General features: G+C 35.1%; 3 protein-coding genes across 7 annotated transcripts; all 3 read left to right on the top strand.

The window, feature by feature from the left end:
• Positions 1-1,129: 1,129 nt before the first annotated feature.
• Positions 1,130-8,864, top strand: LOC146951992 (alpha/beta-Hydrolases superfamily protein). Of its 2 annotated transcripts, none has more exons than XM_085757407.1 (10): positions 1,130-2,093; positions 2,579-3,736; positions 3,856-5,019; positions 5,177-5,218; positions 6,089-6,165; positions 6,315-6,399; positions 6,481-6,564; positions 6,679-6,780; positions 6,862-6,960; positions 8,131-8,864. In XM_085757407.1, exons 1-10 carry the CDS (start codon positions 1,353-1,355, stop codon positions 8,245-8,247), a joined length of 3,669 nt encoding a protein of 1,222 aa, XP_085613533.1. In that variant the 5' UTR covers positions 1,130-1,352; the 3' UTR covers positions 8,248-8,864. The 2 variants fall into 2 exon arrangements, with proteins under 2 accessions (XP_085613533.1, XP_085613522.1); XM_085757396.1 differs by having other exon boundaries at positions 2,576-3,736.
• An 826-nt stretch (positions 8,865-9,690) lies between these two features.
• HO2 (heme oxygenase 2) lies at positions 9,691-13,837 on the top strand. 4 transcript variants are annotated; one of them, XM_085757464.1, is made up of 5 exons: positions 9,691-10,190; positions 10,896-11,119; positions 12,520-12,627; positions 12,724-12,867; positions 13,388-13,837. In XM_085757464.1, the coding sequence occupies exons 1-4, from the start codon at positions 9,755-9,757 to the stop codon at positions 12,814-12,816; spliced, it is 861 nt and encodes a 286-aa protein (XP_085613590.1). In that variant the 5' UTR covers positions 9,691-9,754; the 3' UTR covers positions 12,817-12,867; positions 13,388-13,837. The 4 variants fall into 4 exon arrangements, with proteins under 4 accessions (XP_085613590.1, XP_085613581.1, XP_085613574.1 ...); XM_085757455.1 differs by having other exon boundaries at positions 13,321-13,837; XM_085757448.1 differs by having other exon boundaries at positions 13,213-13,837.
• A 2,107-nt stretch (positions 13,838-15,944) lies between these two features.
• On the top strand, positions 15,945-18,930 carry LOC146951990 (uncharacterized). Its single transcript, XM_085757429.1, has 6 exons — positions 15,945-16,235; positions 16,345-16,595; positions 17,101-17,359; positions 17,923-18,102; positions 18,335-18,490; positions 18,584-18,930. Exons 1-6 carry the CDS (start codon positions 16,206-16,208, stop codon positions 18,746-18,748), a joined length of 1,041 nt encoding a protein of 346 aa, XP_085613555.1. The 5' UTR covers positions 15,945-16,205; the 3' UTR covers positions 18,749-18,930.
• The last annotated feature ends 414 nt before the right edge of the window (positions 18,931-19,344 follow it).

The raw sequence follows: 19,344 nt of genomic DNA, 5'->3' as shown, positions 1-19,344 counted from the left end.
TCCCTTAAGAAGTTCCTTATAAGGGATTCTTGATCCTTGATTTTTTTTTCTTCTGATTTTATGGCCAAGGAGCAATCCAATCAAATAACCCGAATATCGTTTTTTTGACCGGGAACAGCTAACAATGACCTAAAACATAATTATGAAAGTTAGGAAAATTAATATGGTCCTTAAAATGACTATCCATGTTACAAGCATGTTTAAATTTTGTGCTGATATAGTTTGAATTATATAATTCGAACTGTTTTTCCCTTGAAAAAGTGGTTTATGGGGTGTTCGGATTCTATAATTCGAAAAAATCAATGAACGCGTCCTATTTTTTGGGGGTTTCGAATTATGAAATACGAATTGGTCAAAAAACTCATTTTTTCACACCCCATAACAAATGAAAAACTCAATTCGGATTCTAAAATCCGAAAATCACATGAGCATTTTTGGAAAATTTGTAGGGCGGGTGAAAACCTCATAGGACGGAAAAAGTAATACTCTAAATAAAAAACTTCAAACACATTAGCAAAATTGGAAATAAAAAAAAATATCCACAAAAAATTTTAAAAAATGAGGGAGGTGAGAAAAAAAACACCCAACCATCATAATAGAATGTCCTTCCATCCCTTTTTAAACCTATAAAACACTGTTTGGAAGATATATTCCGAAGAAGCTAAAACACACTAAAAAAAGTTTCAAAACTTTAGATCATTGTCATTCTGTAACGTTCGACGATTTCAGATCCCGTTGTCTGTAACCGTTCATCAACGACTAGAAACTTAGAAATAACGGCAACATACACTTCCATATATTAAGAGACTTTATTACAATCTCTTAAGTTTTTTTTTTTTTAAAAAAAAAATCTTTTAAGGTACAATTTATTATATCTCTTAATCTCGTCTTTGCTCAAAATACTAACTTAAGCGTTAGAGTATCTGCATGTGTAACACCTTCTGCCGTTCCAAGCTTTCACGAACAACAAATAATTTAGTGGATAGAACTCACACATTTAAAATGTGAAGAAGTAGAGTGTCCGAGTTTCAAACTCCGCTATATAATATGCAACAAAATTCCATGGCATATTCTTGTGACAAAATTCCTAAAATCCTATATTGTCCGTCCATGCATGTAGCAGCACCTTGCATTTCATTTCATGCACAAAACCGAGGTACACACTCCCGCCATCCATCCAAGCCTGCAACATCTTCACCCCTCACGCAAGAAAGAAGACACTCAAGCCAATCAACGACCCTCTTCTCTTCTCTTCTCTTTTTCAATCACAATACTAATTCCACAACTATGATATCATTATTCTCATCACATTGCAATATTTATTAATCACAAAAACTAAATTAAACAAAACAATGCTTCGAATCTGTTTTAGAAGAACACGACCCCTTCTTCGTTTCCCTAATCCCCACAAATATTACATTTCTTCTTCATCTTCTTCCAATTCACATTCACCCGAGAAGATTTCACAAAATACCCAAATTACCCCTCCAACCGTTCCTAACAAACTCTCTCCTGCAACCACTTCCTCATATCTCTCCAAAACCTCCATCGTCGCTCTCTCCACCGCCGTCGTTGCCTCCGTCGCATTCCTCTCCTATGATTACGGCCGCGAAACTCAATCACAATCTGATCAATCCAAATCCCCTAGTCCTCTCTACACAACCGCCGAACACGCCGCGCATCGTTCCGCCGAATCCATCAACCGAATCTTCCACCACGTAAAACGAACGAGCCTTGCCGCCACTGTTCTATGGCAGTCGCTACGGTCGGTGTTATCTTCCGCGAACCACGAGGTTCGGTCTGGATTCGAGATTCGTGTTGCGGCGTTGCTCGCGGATATTTCGGCGGCGAATTCGAGCCGGAGAGCGGCGATTGTTGGTGCTGGTGGGGGTGCGGTTGTGGATTGGTTGCTTGATTCTGTTGCGGTTGTGAAGGATGCTGGTGGTGGTACTCAGGCGGAGGCGGCGAGAGCGTTGGCGTATTTGATTTCGGATCCTGATGTTTCTGCTGCTGTGTTTGCACGGCCTCACGCTGTTCCGAATCTTCTAAGGTTTATCTTCTCTTGCAAGCCGCGGCGTTCGAAGAATAAATTGGTACTTGATTCTTTCTCAGCTGTAATAATCGATTTTATTAAGCTTGAATTAGACCTAGTTTTAGTTTTAGATGTTGTAGTTTTTATTTGATGGTAATGCATTTCATAATCTAGATAACCTTGTTTTGGATAAACAACTTATTTGCAGCTTATAGCACAAACGCTTTCAGATAAGCTATTTCCATAGCAAAAGAAAAAGTAAAGTTAGATTGTTTTTGTATACACTATAAGCTGTTTTCATAAGCTGCCTGGGAGAACTTATGGAAATCATCTGAAAACAACTTGTGAACAATGTCATAAGCTGTTTTCATAAGTTCTCCCAAACAGTCTCACAAAACTTACGCCGGTAGATAAACTCAATAAAGTCAATCTAAACAATTTCATAAATCAATGCAAGGTTTACTATTGTGATGCTGTAGGTTGTGTCCTTTTTCTTTCTCTCTGGTGTGAGCATTGGTAACATCATGAAATTTTTTATGGCAGAAGAATTCGAGACGTAGTGCATTTGACCTTTCTGATTCTTTGAAAGGTAGGAGCATGCTTGTGGCTGCTATAATGGATATTGTTACATCCAGCTGTGACAATGCAGAGAAGGTATCTTTTAGACCGTCTTTGCCTGGAAATGCTGAAACCAGAGATATTGCTGCTGCCCTGCAAGTTATTGAGGAAGGGGGTTTGCATTTGGATGAGCCTCCAGACGATGATGATGATGGTGGTGGGATAGGAAGGAAAGGGATTGGAATCAAGATACTTGGAGGTACCTCTGTTTTAGGACTTTCAAGGACCCGTGATGAAATGAAGTTTGATAATACTGATTTTGATCACGACGAAGAACCGTTGCAGCACCGGACACCAACAACCCTCTTGTACCATAAGTTTGATGATTCGCTGGTAAAACAAAATATGTCCTCTGTTGTTGTACCTGGTCTCTGGGATGATTTACACTGTGAACAAGTTGCTGTTCCTTTTGCCACCTGGGCATTGGCAAATTGGGCAACTGCATCAAAGTTGAATAGATCTCGTATTCAGGAACTAGATCAGGATGGAAATGCAGTCTTGTCTGCTCTAATGGCACCTGAGAGATCTGTAAAATGGCACGCGAGTTTGGTGGTGCGGTTGCTTTTAGAAGACCGTGATACACCTTTGAATGAATCTGTTTCTGATTGGAGTTCCAATCTTCTTTCTACTATATTGCATGCATGTAAGCATGAAGATGTTTCGTTGGCTCGGGTAGCTTTTTCTGCCTTTCTTTTATCTGTTGAGAGGAGTCCTGGGGTGCAGAAGACTGTGATGGAGAAGGGTCTTAATTCGATGAGAGACATTGCTAAGACGACAAAGCATATGCAGGTGCAAGAAGCAATAGCAAAGACATTAGAACTACTCTGTACAGGTGATCGTCATTTATCTCTTGAAGAGAGTCAGAAGTGGTCGGGTATTCTCATTCCCTGGGTTTTTGGAACATTTTCTTCTGATATTATACGAAGTTCAGCCATAAAAATACTGTCTCAGATCCTTGAAGACTATGGAGCAACATCTGTACCACTTTCCCAAGGATGGTTGGTCATGCTGTTAAATGAAGTACAAAATTCCATCAAGAAATCAATTGATAAAGGAGTCAGTCAACCAAAAAGTGATAAAGTGAAGGTATAAAAATAATTTTCTCTCTCGCTGTTAAAAAAATGACATACTATAGTTATCTGATTGTGCTGCTTCAATTCCAAGTCAACTTTTGATTTATGTTTTAGCTGTCTTAACTTTTGCAGACTTTAATCAATAATGCAAATATTGCTTCTGCTGCACAAGTTGCAAAGCAGCTTTCAAGTGCTGTTGTTAATCTGGCAGCTAAACAATTGAGAACCGTGTCTACTTCTGAGGATATATCCCCACTTGTAGATTTTCTTTCCCTGGAACCTTTAGCAGGGCCGTTTAAAAGTTTAAAAAAGGATAGTCTGCCTAAATTCGGTGCTGCAGATTCTGCCTTGGCAACCCTTAAAGGTATTAAGGCTCTGACTGAAGTATGTGCAGAAGACTCCGAGTCTCAGGACAAGATTGTTGATTTTGGCATTTTATGTTTGCTGAGGCGCTTTTTGTTGAATGACGATTATGAGAGACTGGCTGCTATCGAAGCTTATGATGCATCATCAAGAGCGCACGAGGGGCAGGAAAGGAAATCAAGTGAAGGTGAGGAACCACCTAGATCAGATATAAATGATCCAGCTAGTGTCCGAGTTCCCCCAACAGCTCATATCCGTAGGCATGCAGCTCGGTTGTTGACCATCCTCTCACTGCTTCCCAGAGTCAAGAAGATAATTGTAGCTGATAAAACTTGGTGCAGTTGGCTTGATGACTGTGCTAATGGTAATATTCCAGGTTGCAGTGACCTTAAGTTGCAAAGTTATGCCAGGGCAGCACTTTTAAATATATTTTGCAATGACCAGATTAATGGAAGGTCTGACAGTGCCGGCTCTTCTGGTGGTACCGGCCCTTCTGGTGGTAGTGTAAATAATTATAATTTGTGTCCCCGTTATGATGACATGATATTTCTGATAAATTCTCATCTTCCTCACTGGAAGTGTTCCAATGAAACATATCGGCAAGGATCTTTCTCGGAAGACATATATGTAGCCACATCTGCTGTTGTTGAGGATGGGACCGAATCCTTGAATGATGGGACCTGCTCTAGTGGTTCAAGTGATTCAACTAAAAGCAGCCTAGATGCAGATTGTCCTCCACTAGATGTGGTTTTTGTCCATGGCCTCCGTGGCGGCCCTTACAAAACTTGGCGTATATCTGAAGACAAATCCTCAACTATGTCTACCTTGGTAGAGAAAGTTGACGAGGAAGCTGGAAAGCTTGGAACCTTTTGGCCTGGTGAATGGCTTTCCGGCGATTTTCCCCACGCTCGCTTGTTTACCCTCAGATATAAGGTTTGACTTCATAAGATTTTGATCTGTCTGCCTTAGAAAGATTGCTCTAGCTTATAAATATTGTAGGCTTTTTTGTTGTTCATTCTACTTCTAACAGATTATTTAGAGCTTGTCTCATGCATGATCCCCTTCACCTAACTCTTGATTTTTTATACAGACTAATCTCACACAGTGGTCTGGAGCTAGCCTGCCTCTTCAGGTTACACTTTTTTCACTTATCTGTCATTACTTGATCAATAGTTTAATAAACAGAATTGCATTTTAATTCTGCACCATTAACTTGATTTTTAAGTTATTTGCCAATCCTTCGCCGTATATGATCTGAGATGGGTTTTCATCCTCTATGAGCCTTGTTAAGAGTTGTTAAAAACTATCATTATCATTGTGGATTTTGAAGCATTATCATACGCAGGCTTCAAAGTTATAATTTCAGCACCTGTTCCTATTGTCCAATACTGGAAGCACTATTACTTGATCGTGTAGTCAATGCTAACATCATTACAAAACACACGGTTCTGTACTAATTACCAAGTACATTTGTGGTTTTCAAAAATATTTTTTATCTTACTTCTATCCCATGCTTAAATAAACTCTTATTGAAGTGAGCCTGACTTTTGTGGATGAAGATTTAAATAGTGTTAACTGCGATTTGAATTGATGGGCTGTGAACAAATATGTTTTTACTACATCATTTAGTTTCTGCGTTATTTATTTGGTTTTGTTCATGTTCCAGTTTGCAACCTACTGACATATATGACAGCACTGAAAATACTTCATAATTTTCCACTACCCTAATCAAGTTTTTCTTTTTACTCATGATCGAAGGATATATAGTTCTCTTCATTTCCTGTCTCATGGAAATGTTAAGCCATTAGAAGTTAGAACCTGTGCGGCATAACCTCTCTAAAAGGGGGCCTGTTGCACAAGACTTCCACTAGGTGGAGTCTAAAGCGGAGATGCTGTTTTTTGGATTTGAACACGTGACATCCATCACAAAGCAAGGCAGCAATCTTGCCTCTACTTTCCAGTTACATTCTAGTTCATCAACATGTTTATTTGAAACTTGCAGGAAGTTAGTTCTATGCTACTGGAGAAACTTGTTGCTGCAGGAATTGGGAATCGACCTGTTGTTTTTGTTACGCATAGGTTAGTGTGGCAGTTGGACAAAAACACAACTAGTTGTTCTGATGTTTTTTAATTGCAGTTTCTTAACATTTGGGATACCTAGTTATCTGATTTGTCAAATTGTGCCTCACTTTATTTGAATTTTCCTCGTGGTTCTCTTTCATCTGCAGCTTGGGGGGTTTGGTCGTGAAGCAGATTCTTCATACAGCAAAGGAGGAAAAATATGATAATCTTGTGAATAACACAAGAGGAATAGTAAGTATCAATCAACTCCTTAATTAAATATATGTTTAGAAAATCGTACGCTCTTTTTTTATGCTTTATTTTTTGTCGTAGGTGTTTTATAGCTGTCCACATTTTGGCAGCAAACTTGCAGATATGCCTTGGCGAATGGGCCTTGTACTTCGTCCTGCTCCAACGGTGAGCATTTAAAGTTGATGTCCCCATTCAACAGTGGATGTTAATTAATGTACTATTATAATAAATTGCTTCATGTAGAAGAATTTTTAGCACTTGGTTCTTAATGTTATATAGATAGGAGAGCTAAGAAGTGGGTCTTCAAGATTGGTTGAGCTTAATGAGTATATCCATCTACTCTATAAGAAAAGTGTTCTGGATGTCCTAAGTTTTTGTGAGGTAATCACCAGTTTAGTTTTTCCTTGTTATTATCATGCTAGTGTCTTTTTTTGAGTTTGAGTTGTCACCATTTTTATGCAGACTAAGGTAACTCCAATAGTGGAAGGTTATGGTGGATGGGCCTTTCGAATGGAAATTGTACCAATTGAGTCAGCATATCCTGGATTTGGGGAACTAGTTGTAAGTATATTGTGAAACTATATCTAATGTGACAGGAAAAATAAACTAAATGAAAAATAAAACATTTTTTTGAGTAAGCTGTAACTCAAGTGGTCCCCTCCTGAACTCCCAGCTGCAAAGGCAGTTCCCCCCCGCTAATGCCCAAGAATAAATTTTCCTTTTTCCTTTTTAAAAAAATAGAGTGCAGTAACTAATGATACTTCCGCTTTAGTTTAATGATTTAAGGTCATCACTTTTATTTTCATGATGATTTTGATTGGGTTAACTGTGCCTTTTCTCATTTTAATAGTCTGCTTGAAAGATACTTGGGTTTGGTTTGATTGCACTGTTCAATTTCCATTTTATTGACTTGTATGTGGCCTGCTTGTTATATGTGTGCTATTTGTTCCTTCATTTCTGTTTTGTACACCATTGGTACGCCGTCAACTAGAAGCCTGCATTATGTGCAAAAGTTATTTACAGTTATCAGAAAAAAGTATCCGTGAGTACGGAGTGCATCATTTTATAGTGATTTAGTCGATGGTCCTATGAAAGATGCTTTAATAACATTTTATCTGCATGTCCTTTTAAATGTGCAAGCTTTAAGCCTGCATACTACATTATGATTTTTCCAATTAACTCTTATTCTTCGAGTAGTCCTTGGAAACTGACTTTTTTGGGGTGGGGTAGAGGGGGTTGTTCTAGCCTCTAGAGGGTCCTATTGGACCTAGGATGCATGAGAAATAAGGATTTTTACCACAACCATGGGCACTTGGTCATACCAGTTTTACCACAATTTCTAGATCTGAAACATTGGGAATGGTAAATATAACACTCATGTGACAATTCATGAGATTCCAATTTATAGATGTCTCTTCGTTTGATGCAACCAGATTTGCTTCATATTAATATATTTTTTTATCAAGTATTTTTGTCATTTCTGTGCTATTGACCGTAATATTATCTGTTTTTTTCTTTCTTTCTTTGATGTATCTTAAAGTGCACAAGCAGACCCTTGATTTAGTTTAAAGTACATTGTGATCTTGACTCGTTAAAATCCAAGGGTAGATACACCCATGTTTAATTTTTGACAAAATCATATCGGAGGACTCTATCCAATATTTTAAGTTTCTGCCTTTTGGGTATATCACTTAGTTTAATTCTTGCTTTCCTATTTATCTTGAAAAACAGGTATTGGAATCAACAGATCATATAAATTCTTGCAAACCAGTGAGCCGCTTAGACCCTTCTTATACGGAGACATTAAAGTTCTTACAGAAATTAAAAGATGCTGGTTTTAGTTGGTGACCGTTTACTGTTGTTGTGGACTGGGCTGAATGCCTCAAATTTTAGAGAAGCTGAGTTACGCAGATATCAGGGCGACGATGAAACATGCGCCTAAGTAGATAGATATGTAAATACTTCTGAAGAGCTGGGTAGGCGTATCTGCATGACATATTGACATTTACATGTCAAATGCACGGGAAGCTTGTGGTGTTCTGTGGCATCGACTTGACACCATTTAACATGTTTAGTGAAGGCCCAAGGTGGACCAAGAGTTTGGCATGCCTAACTTGCATATTTTTTTTATTCTACGATCATTCTTTCGGCGCTTCGAATTTCATCAGTGTTGGAGATCAGCTTGCCCTTTGGTATTCTAATCAGTGTCTTTTGTACATAGGATAGGATACACAATTGTAACCCATGTATATGTATATTTATGTAATGTAAATCCCCTTTTTTTTGTTAATTGTTATTGTTAGGCATTAAGCATTAGAGATTTTGATTTTCATTTCTATTTTGAAAGTAATTCAACTTCGATGCCTCAACAAGGGCATCGTTGGATAGGTGGATGCCTTTGATAAATTTTGGTCTGGTCATTGAAGATGGATTTCTTATTATATTTTATTTTAATTTTGTTTCTAGCTTCTCTTCCCTTGTTTTTTGTTCGTTTTCTCTTCAAACAAACTAAAAGGTTATGTTAAATAGCAGTTATATCTTCTTTTTTTTTTGGATAAAGTTATCTTTTGTTTGATTTTGACAAGATACTACAGGCATATCATTCAGTGTTTCTATTTTCAATTTTTGCTTTTATTCATATAATTATAATTAAATTATAAGTATTATATTTAAAATATATGATTTATTTCTAATGCTAAATTCATTGCTACAAATTTTGTAATTATTTCATATATCATGTCTAGTAGCAATAACTCCTAAACTTTTTTTATATCGATTTTTTTAAAAGAAACTTGTGTTTGGTTGAGTGGTGTGGATAACAACCACTGTGACATTTATTTTTTTGGCACAAAATAAATTCATTGCCTTTGATGAACAGTATACAAAGTTGTGTTGTGGTTTAGTGATGTGCAAAAAATTTTGTTTTTGCTCTATCTCTTGCCTCTAGTTTGTCATGTTCCATAAACAGTTTTACAAACGTGTAACTGAAGTTGTCATGTTCTGCCCTTCAATTTTTAGTAGGTCAAACACTCTCTGTATATATACACATTAAGAAATTCAAAATAGTAGGTTTAAAATTCATGTATTTTATATTATATATTTTTTATTAAATGATTATTGTTTTCGATAATTTTTTTTTGTTACTTTTAGTTTTTTTTAACATGTACAAACCCTAACAAAGAAATTTTTTTTTTGGCATAAATAACTTAAATTAAAAAATGTAACAATGGGATGGGAGTAATAATTTAAATAAGATTTAGTATAAAATTGGATTTGGAGGTTAAGCTGAACATTTCCCACAAGAACAGTGCAGAATCTTCAAAGAAGCTATCGAGTAGAAAAGAATAACATTGCAATGTTGTTAACAGCGAAACCCACTCAACTGCAACAACCATGGTTACCATTCCCACCATCATCAACACTTCCCAATCGAACACGCTTCAACACCAGAAGAAGAATCATCATTCTCAACAACAGCAACGAAAACAACAATAGTAACTCCTCTTCATCTTCTTATCCACCGTTGGTTAGAAAAAGAAACCGCTATCGAAAACTTTACCCTGGTGAAACCACCGGAATCACCGAAGAGATGAGGTTCGTTGCCATGAAACTCCACAACGACAAAACCAACACCGTCAACAATACCACTTCTGTTGTAGTAGAAGACGCTGAAGGACAAATCCCTGACACGTGGTATCCTTCTATGAAAGGCTTTCTTCGATTCTTGGTTGATAATCAACTAGTTTTTGCTACACTCGAACGCATTGTTGATGATTCGGATAATGTTTCATGTAAGTTCAATAATTCATTGCAGTTATTAAGTGTTTGTTTGGTTATATGGTAGAGAAAATCGACTTTGAATTCATTAATTTGAGGTTAAAAATAGCGTTTCGAGGTGAAAACTTAGTTCTGAATAGATTTTTATGTTATGTATCTAGACTTTTGTTATCTGTTACTAAAAACAGACATGCGTCAATAACGTGTTTGAATTGACTTATTTGAACTTATTTACCGACGCAAGCACTTCTGAGACTGTTTGGGAAAGTTTCTAGTAACAAATTATCACATAAGCTGTTTGTAGCTTATTTCTATAAGGTATCAGGATAAATTATGAAAACAATTTGTACCTTAAATCAAACCAATTTGATTTTGATTTTGTTATGTTATAGAAATAGCTTATACCTAAGCACTTATATGATTGTGTAACAAAACACTTATAGGATATAGGATAAGCGCTTATGCTCATTGTTTTAAATTGTGGTCTCGCAAAATAACAAATTTTATGGTCTCTGCAATGGCATCGCAACCGCAATTTCAACCTCATCAGCCGCAATACAAAGGCTCACAGCCTAACTACAACCATAATTGAAAACCATTGCTTATTCTACAAGCTCTTAATAGTTGTTTATTCAAATAGGGCCTAAAACATTTGTGAAATTTATTTTTGATTTGATTTAGTTATGATGGTGAATTTTTTTTGCGTGTTTGAATTGCAGATGCATACTTGAGGAAAACTGGATTGGAAAGATCTGAAGGAATTTTGAAGGATCTAGAATGGTTGAAGGAACAAGGTGTTGAGATTCCCAATCCAAGTTCACCTGGTACTACATATGCCAAATATTTAGAGGAACTTGCGGAAAGAAGCGCACCTTTGTTTCTTTCCCATTTCTACAATATCCATTTTTCTCATATAACTGCTGGCCAGGTTATTACAAAGCAGGTACCTCACTTTTCCCATCTCTTAAAAGGGAATCCAATCTATTTATGGGGAGCTTTTATGGTTCACTAGTTACTCATAAAAGTTTCTTATAAGCATACAGGGGGAATACCGGGTTCGATTCCCAGGAGGAACAACATTTGGCCAGTGCGCATGCCTCTACGCATGAGCCGGATTAGTCGCCCACCATTGGTGGGTCGGAAACCGGTTTGAAAGCCAAAAAAAAAAATCATTCAAAAAAAAAAAATTGGAACGTAGAAGCTAATTTAAACTTATATGAGGATTTATTGTTTAACAATCAAGGTGTGGTTGAGTAGCTAGAAGCTTGAGCCCTTTAACCATATGTCTAGAGTTCGAATCCGGATGATGGGAATGGAGATGCATCTATGAGATTCGGATGATGGGAATGGAGATGCATCTATGAGATTTTTTTTTAATCCTGATGACGGGAATGGAGATGCATCTATGAGAATTTTTTTCTCTTCAAATCATCACAATTTAACCAAATCAAACACCCACAAGAAAAATTGCACATCTAAGCTATAAGCTATTTCATTGTACAAGTGATATTTGATAGAATTTTTTGTTGGGAAATATGAGGAACAAGAGTGAAGTAGAATGGGAAGGGAAAATGAATGAAGGAAATATGTGGTAGCTTCTAGACCGTGTTTGTGTTTTATCATTATTTTAATTTAATTTTTAAATTTTTTTATAGGTAAGTGAAACGGTGCATTTCAAGTTGCCCCTTACCTTATACTTTATATCCTTGGGGATTAGTCTTGAGGTTTAACTGTTTGGATACCATGAGTCCATTCCCAGATTAAAAATAAATAAAGATTATTGAATAATAAATGAATTAATAAGTGAGAAGAGTATTTGATTAATTAACATAAGTGAGATTGAGAAAAAGAGACATCAAAATAGAGCGTTGTTAAACTTTAACCACAACTCAAGATTTAGCTTACCTCGAAGAGTTGAAGTTTTAAGTTTGGAAAAGAGATTCTGATTGCATGTATCATGTTATTACTTGTGTGACTACTTCATGTTATGAATAATAACTCTTGAATGTTGGATCAGTAAGGGATCATATCAAGCAATCACGAAGAATTTTGTGTGGGCTTTTGTTATTACTGCATTGCATGATACCTTGATTTTTTTTAATTTAACACAGATATTAGGAGAATGAGCAAGGTGATTGTAGGTGTTTGTGCACACATGTGAATCTATGTGTATATTTATACACACACGTATACATTGTCTTTCCAATATTTAGGGGTGGGAAATCCTGTAGTGAACTCTGAATCAGACCTAATGAATTCTTTATTAAAGAATTTAATTATGCACATATCATGAAACCATCAAGAATTTCTTTAAGCATGTCATTCTGTTGTTGTTGCTTTTAGGTATCTGAAAAGCTCCTGGAAGGTAAGGAGCTGGAGTTCTGCAAATGGGAAGGAGATGTACAGGAAATGCTGAAAGATGTACGTGAGAAGCTTAACGTGCTTGCAGAGGTAGATTACTAGGAATTCTTTAATTGTGGCTTTACTAGTATAATATTTAGACGCTGTGTTATACTTATTATTTTTGTGTGGTTGTAATTTGTGCAGCATTGGGGTCGGGATGAGAAAAATAAATGTTTAAGAGAAACAAAAAAGTCATTCCAGTTTATGGGACAGATTGTTCGTCTGATCATCTTATAAAGAGGCCGGTGGGCTCTCTGTTTTTTGGTTAATAGCAGTGACTTTTTTATGGTAAGTTTTCTAAAAATTCTATTCTTCCTTTAACTTTTGAAATCGGTGATTTTAATTGATAGAGGATCAGGAAGGGTTGTCACAAATGTTTGATGCATTCTCTGATAATGTATCATTCCAATCGTAAAGTGACATACATAATGTTTCCCCCCCTCCCAAAATGCTTAAATGGAAAAATTATACTGATACATTTCATGCTTCAATATGTTCTACTGCTCCCTATTGTCAAGTTTCTTACATTTGATTGCATTATTTTTGGTCTGGAGTTTTATTGCAACTATAAATTGTGTAGTGGTGACTATTAGTTCAGCCTAAAAAATGTTCGAGTGTCGCTATGTAGGATAGGGGGGCAGTTTGGGAGCGTTAACTGTAGCTTGGCAGCCATTTTTTGTTGCAGCAAATATTACTGTTGTCACGCCTCACATTTATGGCAATTCAATAATTTTTCCAAAGCTGCCAGGGCCAGGTTACATCTGTTATGGATTTGCCTTACTTATTGCTATGGATTTTATCGGTATAGCCAGGTGGAGTGACAATTTCGTTTCATTAGAGTCTAGAGATGTGGCTTAGCTGGAACTACTTGAAGATCATGAATACTGAAATAATAATCACCATGATATTGCAGTATTACTGAAGATTTCTTTCTTATTGTGGCCATTATTTCCTACTTGCACTCTTTTGTGGCTCTTTTGAGATCACCATTTAAGTTCTCTGTAGTTTGAATGTTCTCGAGTAATTTTTGAGACATTTGGTTGGAATCCACAGAAACTTCACATGTAATTTATAAAAATGCCGGTGCTTTCAGTCAAAAAGAAAATGATGACGCTTATAGGACTGTTTCTTACTTTCCATTTTACAATTAGCACCTCAGTCTTTACTGTAATTTCTGTATTGTAGCTGTTCTAGGATGACATTGAACAATTTGATATTGAATTTTCCAAAGTAGAATATAACGGTTTCATAGGTTTAAGACTTGTTCCTTCAAAAAAAAAAAAAAGTTTAAGACTTGTTGCATTTGACTATCTTTTTGAGAGATTGAATTGCATTGGTCTTTTTTTAATTCAGTGGGTGGTTCACCATATTATATGTGCAATTTCTATTATTGTTATGAAACCTTTTGATTATATGAAATTACAATAACCCATCCCCACAATCTTTCACTCACTGTCCCTACTAGCAAAATACTGGAGCCACCAGTTTCTATCTTCTGCCATCAAACCACCGGAATTGTGTGGTGCTACAAACTCGAGGGAGTTCATCGCCAAACTGTGATGATATCTCCCCTTTCATGAATGTAGTCCACATTCCTTTCTGGTTCTGTAATAGGGTTACATGTACGGTTTGGTGGTTCAACTGCGTTGTTTTCTCCTCTGAAGAGGAAGAAGCTATTGCGACTATTTAAAAAAAAGGACTTCACAGTGCTCAACTTCAAAATCTATCTATAGTATATTTATATTTCATTTTTCAAGACGAAATCGTAGTGTGGGTGGGTTCATAACCATATTCATTTTTAAGCAAAGGAGTGCTTGACTTACAAAACGTGTTTTAGGATAAGATACATTAGACTAATAGGATTTGATTAGCTAATAGGATATGTTTATCTTATCATATTGGCTCAGTAGAGGTGTAGTTATAATATGATAACATAATTCTATCTTTATTATCTTACGGCCTCTGTTGAGCCCTTAAATTAAGAGGAGAAAACTATGACTTTTGAGCATTATTTCAAATAAAAATTTCCCAAAATAATCAATAAAGTTTATTTGACTCTTAGTCCTCTAAGAACAATGTCAATATCGAATCTTAGCAGGCCGATTAAATGCTCATTCTTTTATGAATGGAACCTACAAATATCATGTTCATTCGAAAATCGGGGAGAAAGAATGTGCAATATAAGATATCTTCTGTTTTCCTCTCAGAAAAAAAAAAACTTTTGTTTCATTCACTAACCACTTCAATAAAAGCATAGTTGAATTTTAGAGTGTTTTGTAGATATCTTCCAGCCTTTACAACTTGCCAATAAATTCCTAGTTAAATCATCATATTTTTTAATTTTCCTTCAATGGTTTCTATTTACATTTCTTAGGTCGTTAACAAAAATAATTGTTTATTTGGTATTTCATTCCAATTTCAAATTTTTCATCCTTGAAGCTCCATCAAATGACAAATTGTTTGAAAGAATCTATGTTAGATTTTCGAAGGAAATAATTCTTGACCAAACTTTCCTTGCCTCTCAATTGAACTTCAAATTACTGTGAGCCTTTTTCCACAGAAATCGAAAGGTTAACACCAAAAAATTCCCATCCTCAATGTTTATGAATTATGATAGACGGACGGGTGGGTGCGTAAGTGCTTTCCCATTATTCGTATCTTAGGTCCCGTTTGGATTAGCTTATTTTAGAGCTTATATAAAATAGTTTATGCAAATAAATAAGTTTTTATGTATTATTTATAAATTTTTAAGGTAGTTTATGAAAATACAGTTTATGAAGATACAATTTTCGTTAGTAAAGAGCTTATAAATCAAAATAAAAGGTTATTTATTTACATAAGCTATTTTTCATAAGCTCAAACCAAACGAGGCTTATTTTGTTTCCTTTTAACATAACTACTACTATTTTTCAGACATTATTTTTTTTTAATTTTTTTATAGATTCCCCCATCGGATGTAACTTTAACCTTTCTAAATATGAATACTTTTTTCTTAAAAAAAAAATGAATACTTTTCTCAACTGAAATTTAAACCTCATATTGCCACGATGTGAAAGTCTAATCCTTTCCGTTAAATCTAATCCTTTGGTTATCTTTGATATCTTTGATTTTTTTTTTTTTGACAGATTTGATATCTTTGATATAGTACTAATAAATTCCAAGTGGTCTCTTCTTGATTCGTACCACACGGTATATGATTATCATAAGTAAACTATACGTGACTTCCACTGCTCTTTTGTTTCCTTCTCAATATCCTCAATGGTCATGGAATGGAATCTGTCAACTCGATCGTTTACTTTTGACCTGTTTATTTTTTCCACGGAATATTAAGCTATTAAGATATTGGGACACCTACTAACACATATAACTATAATATAAACAATTCTGGCCATCGTGTAATTCAAGTTATTAGTGATAGGCTGAAAAATATAAGCAACTAGAATTAACTGCAGCACGACCAGGTTGCTTGATCAACGTTAAATTTCACGTGGAAACCTCGAAAACTATGTATTCAACCTCATCAACAAACAACATATAGAGGTAATGACATATAAACAAAACATTAGAGGTTGAACAAATTAAAGCGCACTCTTTGTCGTTTGTCTCTCTTTCTTTTTCCACCAAACATGATTGAAGAACTATTTGTCCTCAACAAGGTAAGAACACAACCATTAATGTTATGTTATTCTGTTTTGTCTTAATGTTTTTATTGATTAGTTACATAATGTCCCATACATGGTAATTAATTAATCATTCCATTTCCAGGACTATGAGGACAATATCAAATCTATTAAGAAGAAATCTCCATTAACATTGAAGTTGGTAGTTTTAGTCTTGGCTTCTATTTATGCAATATACATTTTTTCAATTAATTTAGAGCAACCAATGGTTGATCTCATTCGCTCAAGAACCAAATTGTTGGAACTAAGAGTCACTAACCATTCATGTCATCCTTCTCATGTTGAAGAATTGGAACTCCCCTACTTGCATTATCCACACCCCAAAACTTTCAACAGGTAAACACACATGTGCGCACGCATGCGTCTTCGTGTCCACATTTATGTACGTACGTATATATGTTCATAGCTTCATAAGATGAGATAATTGATGAACTCGGTTCTCTTCGTAGAATCAATTCTATTTGGCTTGTCGTCAAACTCTTAATATGTACCCTTTTTTAGAAAGTGACTCGAACTTTAGTTCATCATTGTTATGAGAATTAGCACCTTCTACCAAACTTAAGCATTGTTGGTTTAGTTAAGGGGACATGAGTATTTTGTTAGTCAATTAATAGCATGTGTAACTTGAGGAGAGTCCGTACATTTTGTTAAGAGTCTCTTATATTGTATAAGATGTGATCTAAGAATATGTTTATAGACGGAGACAATCTTTACTTTATAAGTCGATTTTGTAAGGGTTGAGTAAAGCCAACCAAATTCTAGGACACTGCCTAATATTTGTTATGTGGGTATGATTATTGAATTGATGTATAATTAATAACTAAATCCATGAATGGGGCAGGGAGGAATGTGGATGCAATCCTGTGAGGTTTTTTACAATCATATCAATGCAAAGATCTGGGAGTGGATGGTTTGAGACTCTTTTGAATAGTCACGTTAATATAAGTTCCAATGGGGAGATATTTTCTGTACCCAAAAGAAGGGAAAATGTTTCATCAATTTTGAAGACAATGAATAAGGTGTACAATCTTGATTGGTTTACTAGTGCTTCTAAGAATGAGTGCAACTCAGCTGTGGGTTTCAAGTGGATGCTTAACCAGGTGGCTTAGTAATACTCTTTTCACACACTCTTAATCTCTCTAGTGGTATAAAAAATATTTTTTAGAGAAGCTACTCAAAATGAATTCTCATTTGAGCAGTTTTAAGATTTTTTTTCTTTCAATATTTTTCCTTTAAAAAAAAAATCTAACTGTTTTGAAAAGTTATGGAAGTGATTTCTTTTAACACAAAATGTTGAAACAAACAGACTTTGCATGTCGCTAAGACTATTAAAAAAACTTCAAGGATTCAATTTGATCATATCGTTTTCATTTTTTTTGAATGGATTTGGATCATCTCATTTTTTCTTCTCTTTTTCACTCACATGTTGCACAAAATATAGATATTAAATAATTTATGTCTATATATAGGGTTCATAAAAAGATACCGTGCCTTGTCAAAAACTAAGCTGTGGAGCATGTGAGTGAAAAAAATGAGATGATCTAAATGAGTTTTTAATAGACCTACTTAAAATTTACCTAACCATGTATTAAAAAAATGTGTTGATTCCTGCCTACATATAGCTTATATATGATGCTAAAAGAAGAAATTAATAATTTTATAGGGTCTGATGGAGCATCATAAGGAGATAGTAGAATACTTCCAAAGAAAAGGAGTTTCTACAATATTCCTTTTAAGAAGGAACTTGCTAAGTAGAGCAGTATCTGTGCTAGCAAATTCCTATGACAAACATGCCAAACAGCTCAATGGAACCCACAGATCTCATGTCCACTCCACAATAGAGGTCTTTCTCTTGTCCTTTATTCCTTTACTATATGTATCTTACTATCTTTAATTTTGACAAAAGTTTGTTTGGACGAAGTTATTGCTGTGGATATAAAGGTTATAATCAAAGTGTGAAAAAAAAAAATCTTTGAACTAACTTTAATATTATAAATCAAGTAAAGGTAAACTTGTGCTAATTAATCTTATGTTGATTCCAAAAGTGACATTAAATAATTTAATTGGTTTGGCAGGCTGAAGTTCTTGCCAAATACAAGCCACGGATCAATACCACATTACTAATGGTAGAGCTAAAGCAAACAGAAGTGACAGCTTCAAAAGCCATTGAATACTTTAACAACACTCACCACATTGTTCTATACTATGAAGATCTTCTCAAAAATCGCACGGTAATTAGTACTGAATATATTTAATTTCTTATTTCATACATCAAGATATTTTCGGTGATGATCTTCATGTATATCTTGAATTTTCATTTTCAGAAACTCAAGGATGTTCAAGAATTTCTAGGATTGCCATATAGAAATCTGCAAAGCCGTCAGTTTAAGATTCATACTGGGCCATTGTCAAAGCAAATTGAAAATTGGGATGAAGTACAAGAAGCGCTAAAAGAAACACCATACGAGAGTTTTATCAACTCAGACTAAAACGAATGTTTTCGCTGGAATAACATATAAGCAAAATTAATTTAAAAGTTTTTAAATCATTTTTGTTTATGTTTCATATCGGAGAGTAGTATACAAGAGACAATGGTTTGTTGACATGAATTAACAGTGACTGCTCCTTATGTAGTTTGAACATACGAATGATTCTATTTCTTAGACTAGCATGATTTTTGTTACAACACACTTGAAATATCAACTTTTTTGTTTAGGAAAACACTTCAAAGATACATGATAGCTATACTTTTTACATATCTAAAGGTGAGAAATTTGAATTTTTGGTTTTATAAACATGTGAGTAATTTTTCCAAGTACATAAAGGTTAGTAATTTGTTTTAATGGGTAAAGTGAGATTCTTTGAATGTAAATCAATTTATTCTCTAAACTATATGGAATCTATCTATTTAGTCCAAAAGTATATGAAAATGTTTCGATTTAGTCCTAACATCTTATGAGCGAGGACTTGCTTGATTGCGTGTTATTTATATAATATAGGGACTTAATTGGAAATTCATTCGATATAATTTAGTTGATGAGACTGATATTAAGCGCGCACACACACTAGGTTATGGTGTTGCAGA

The sequence above is a fragment of the Medicago sativa genome, chromosome 1 (genome assembly GCF_051527215.1).
Source record: "Medicago sativa cultivar Bolivia chromosome 1, Bolivia_mono, whole genome shotgun sequence".
Lineage (NCBI taxonomy): Eukaryota > Viridiplantae > Streptophyta > Magnoliopsida > Fabales > Fabaceae > Medicago > Medicago sativa.
Note: the sequence above shows the minus strand (reverse complement) of the source record. Positions and strands in the feature narration are given on the sequence as shown.

Bases quoted from the DNA above. Each gene is read 5' to 3' on its own strand.
- LOC146951992 (XM_085757396.1), top strand. From the start codon at position 1,353: ATGCTTCGAATCTGTTTTAGAAGAACACGACCCCTTCTTCGTTTCCCT. The intron at 5,020-5,176 runs GTTTGACTTCAT...TTTTTTATACAG, and splicing joins TGTTTACCCTCAGATATAAG to ACTAATCTCACACAGTGGTC. The intron at 5,219-6,088 runs GTTACACTTTTT...TGAAACTTGCAG, and splicing joins GAGCTAGCCTGCCTCTTCAG to GAAGTTAGTTCTATGCTACT.
- HO2 (XM_085757464.1), top strand. From the start codon at position 9,755: ATGTTGTTAACAGCGAAACCCACTCAACTGCAACAACCATGGTTACCA. The intron at 11,120-12,519 runs GTACCTCACTTT...TGTTGCTTTTAG, and splicing joins GCCAGGTTATTACAAAGCAG to GTATCTGAAAAGCTCCTGGA. The intron at 12,628-12,723 runs GTAGATTACTAG...TAATTTGTGCAG, and splicing joins AGCTTAACGTGCTTGCAGAG to CATTGGGGTCGGGATGAGAA.
- LOC146951990 (XM_085757429.1), top strand. From the start codon at position 16,206: ATGATTGAAGAACTATTTGTCCTCAACAAG. The intron at 17,360-17,922 runs GTGGCTTAGTAA...ATAATTTTATAG, and splicing joins TCAAGTGGATGCTTAACCAG to GGTCTGATGGAGCATCATAA. The intron at 18,103-18,334 runs GTCTTTCTCTTG...TTGGTTTGGCAG, and splicing joins ATGTCCACTCCACAATAGAG to GCTGAAGTTCTTGCCAAATA.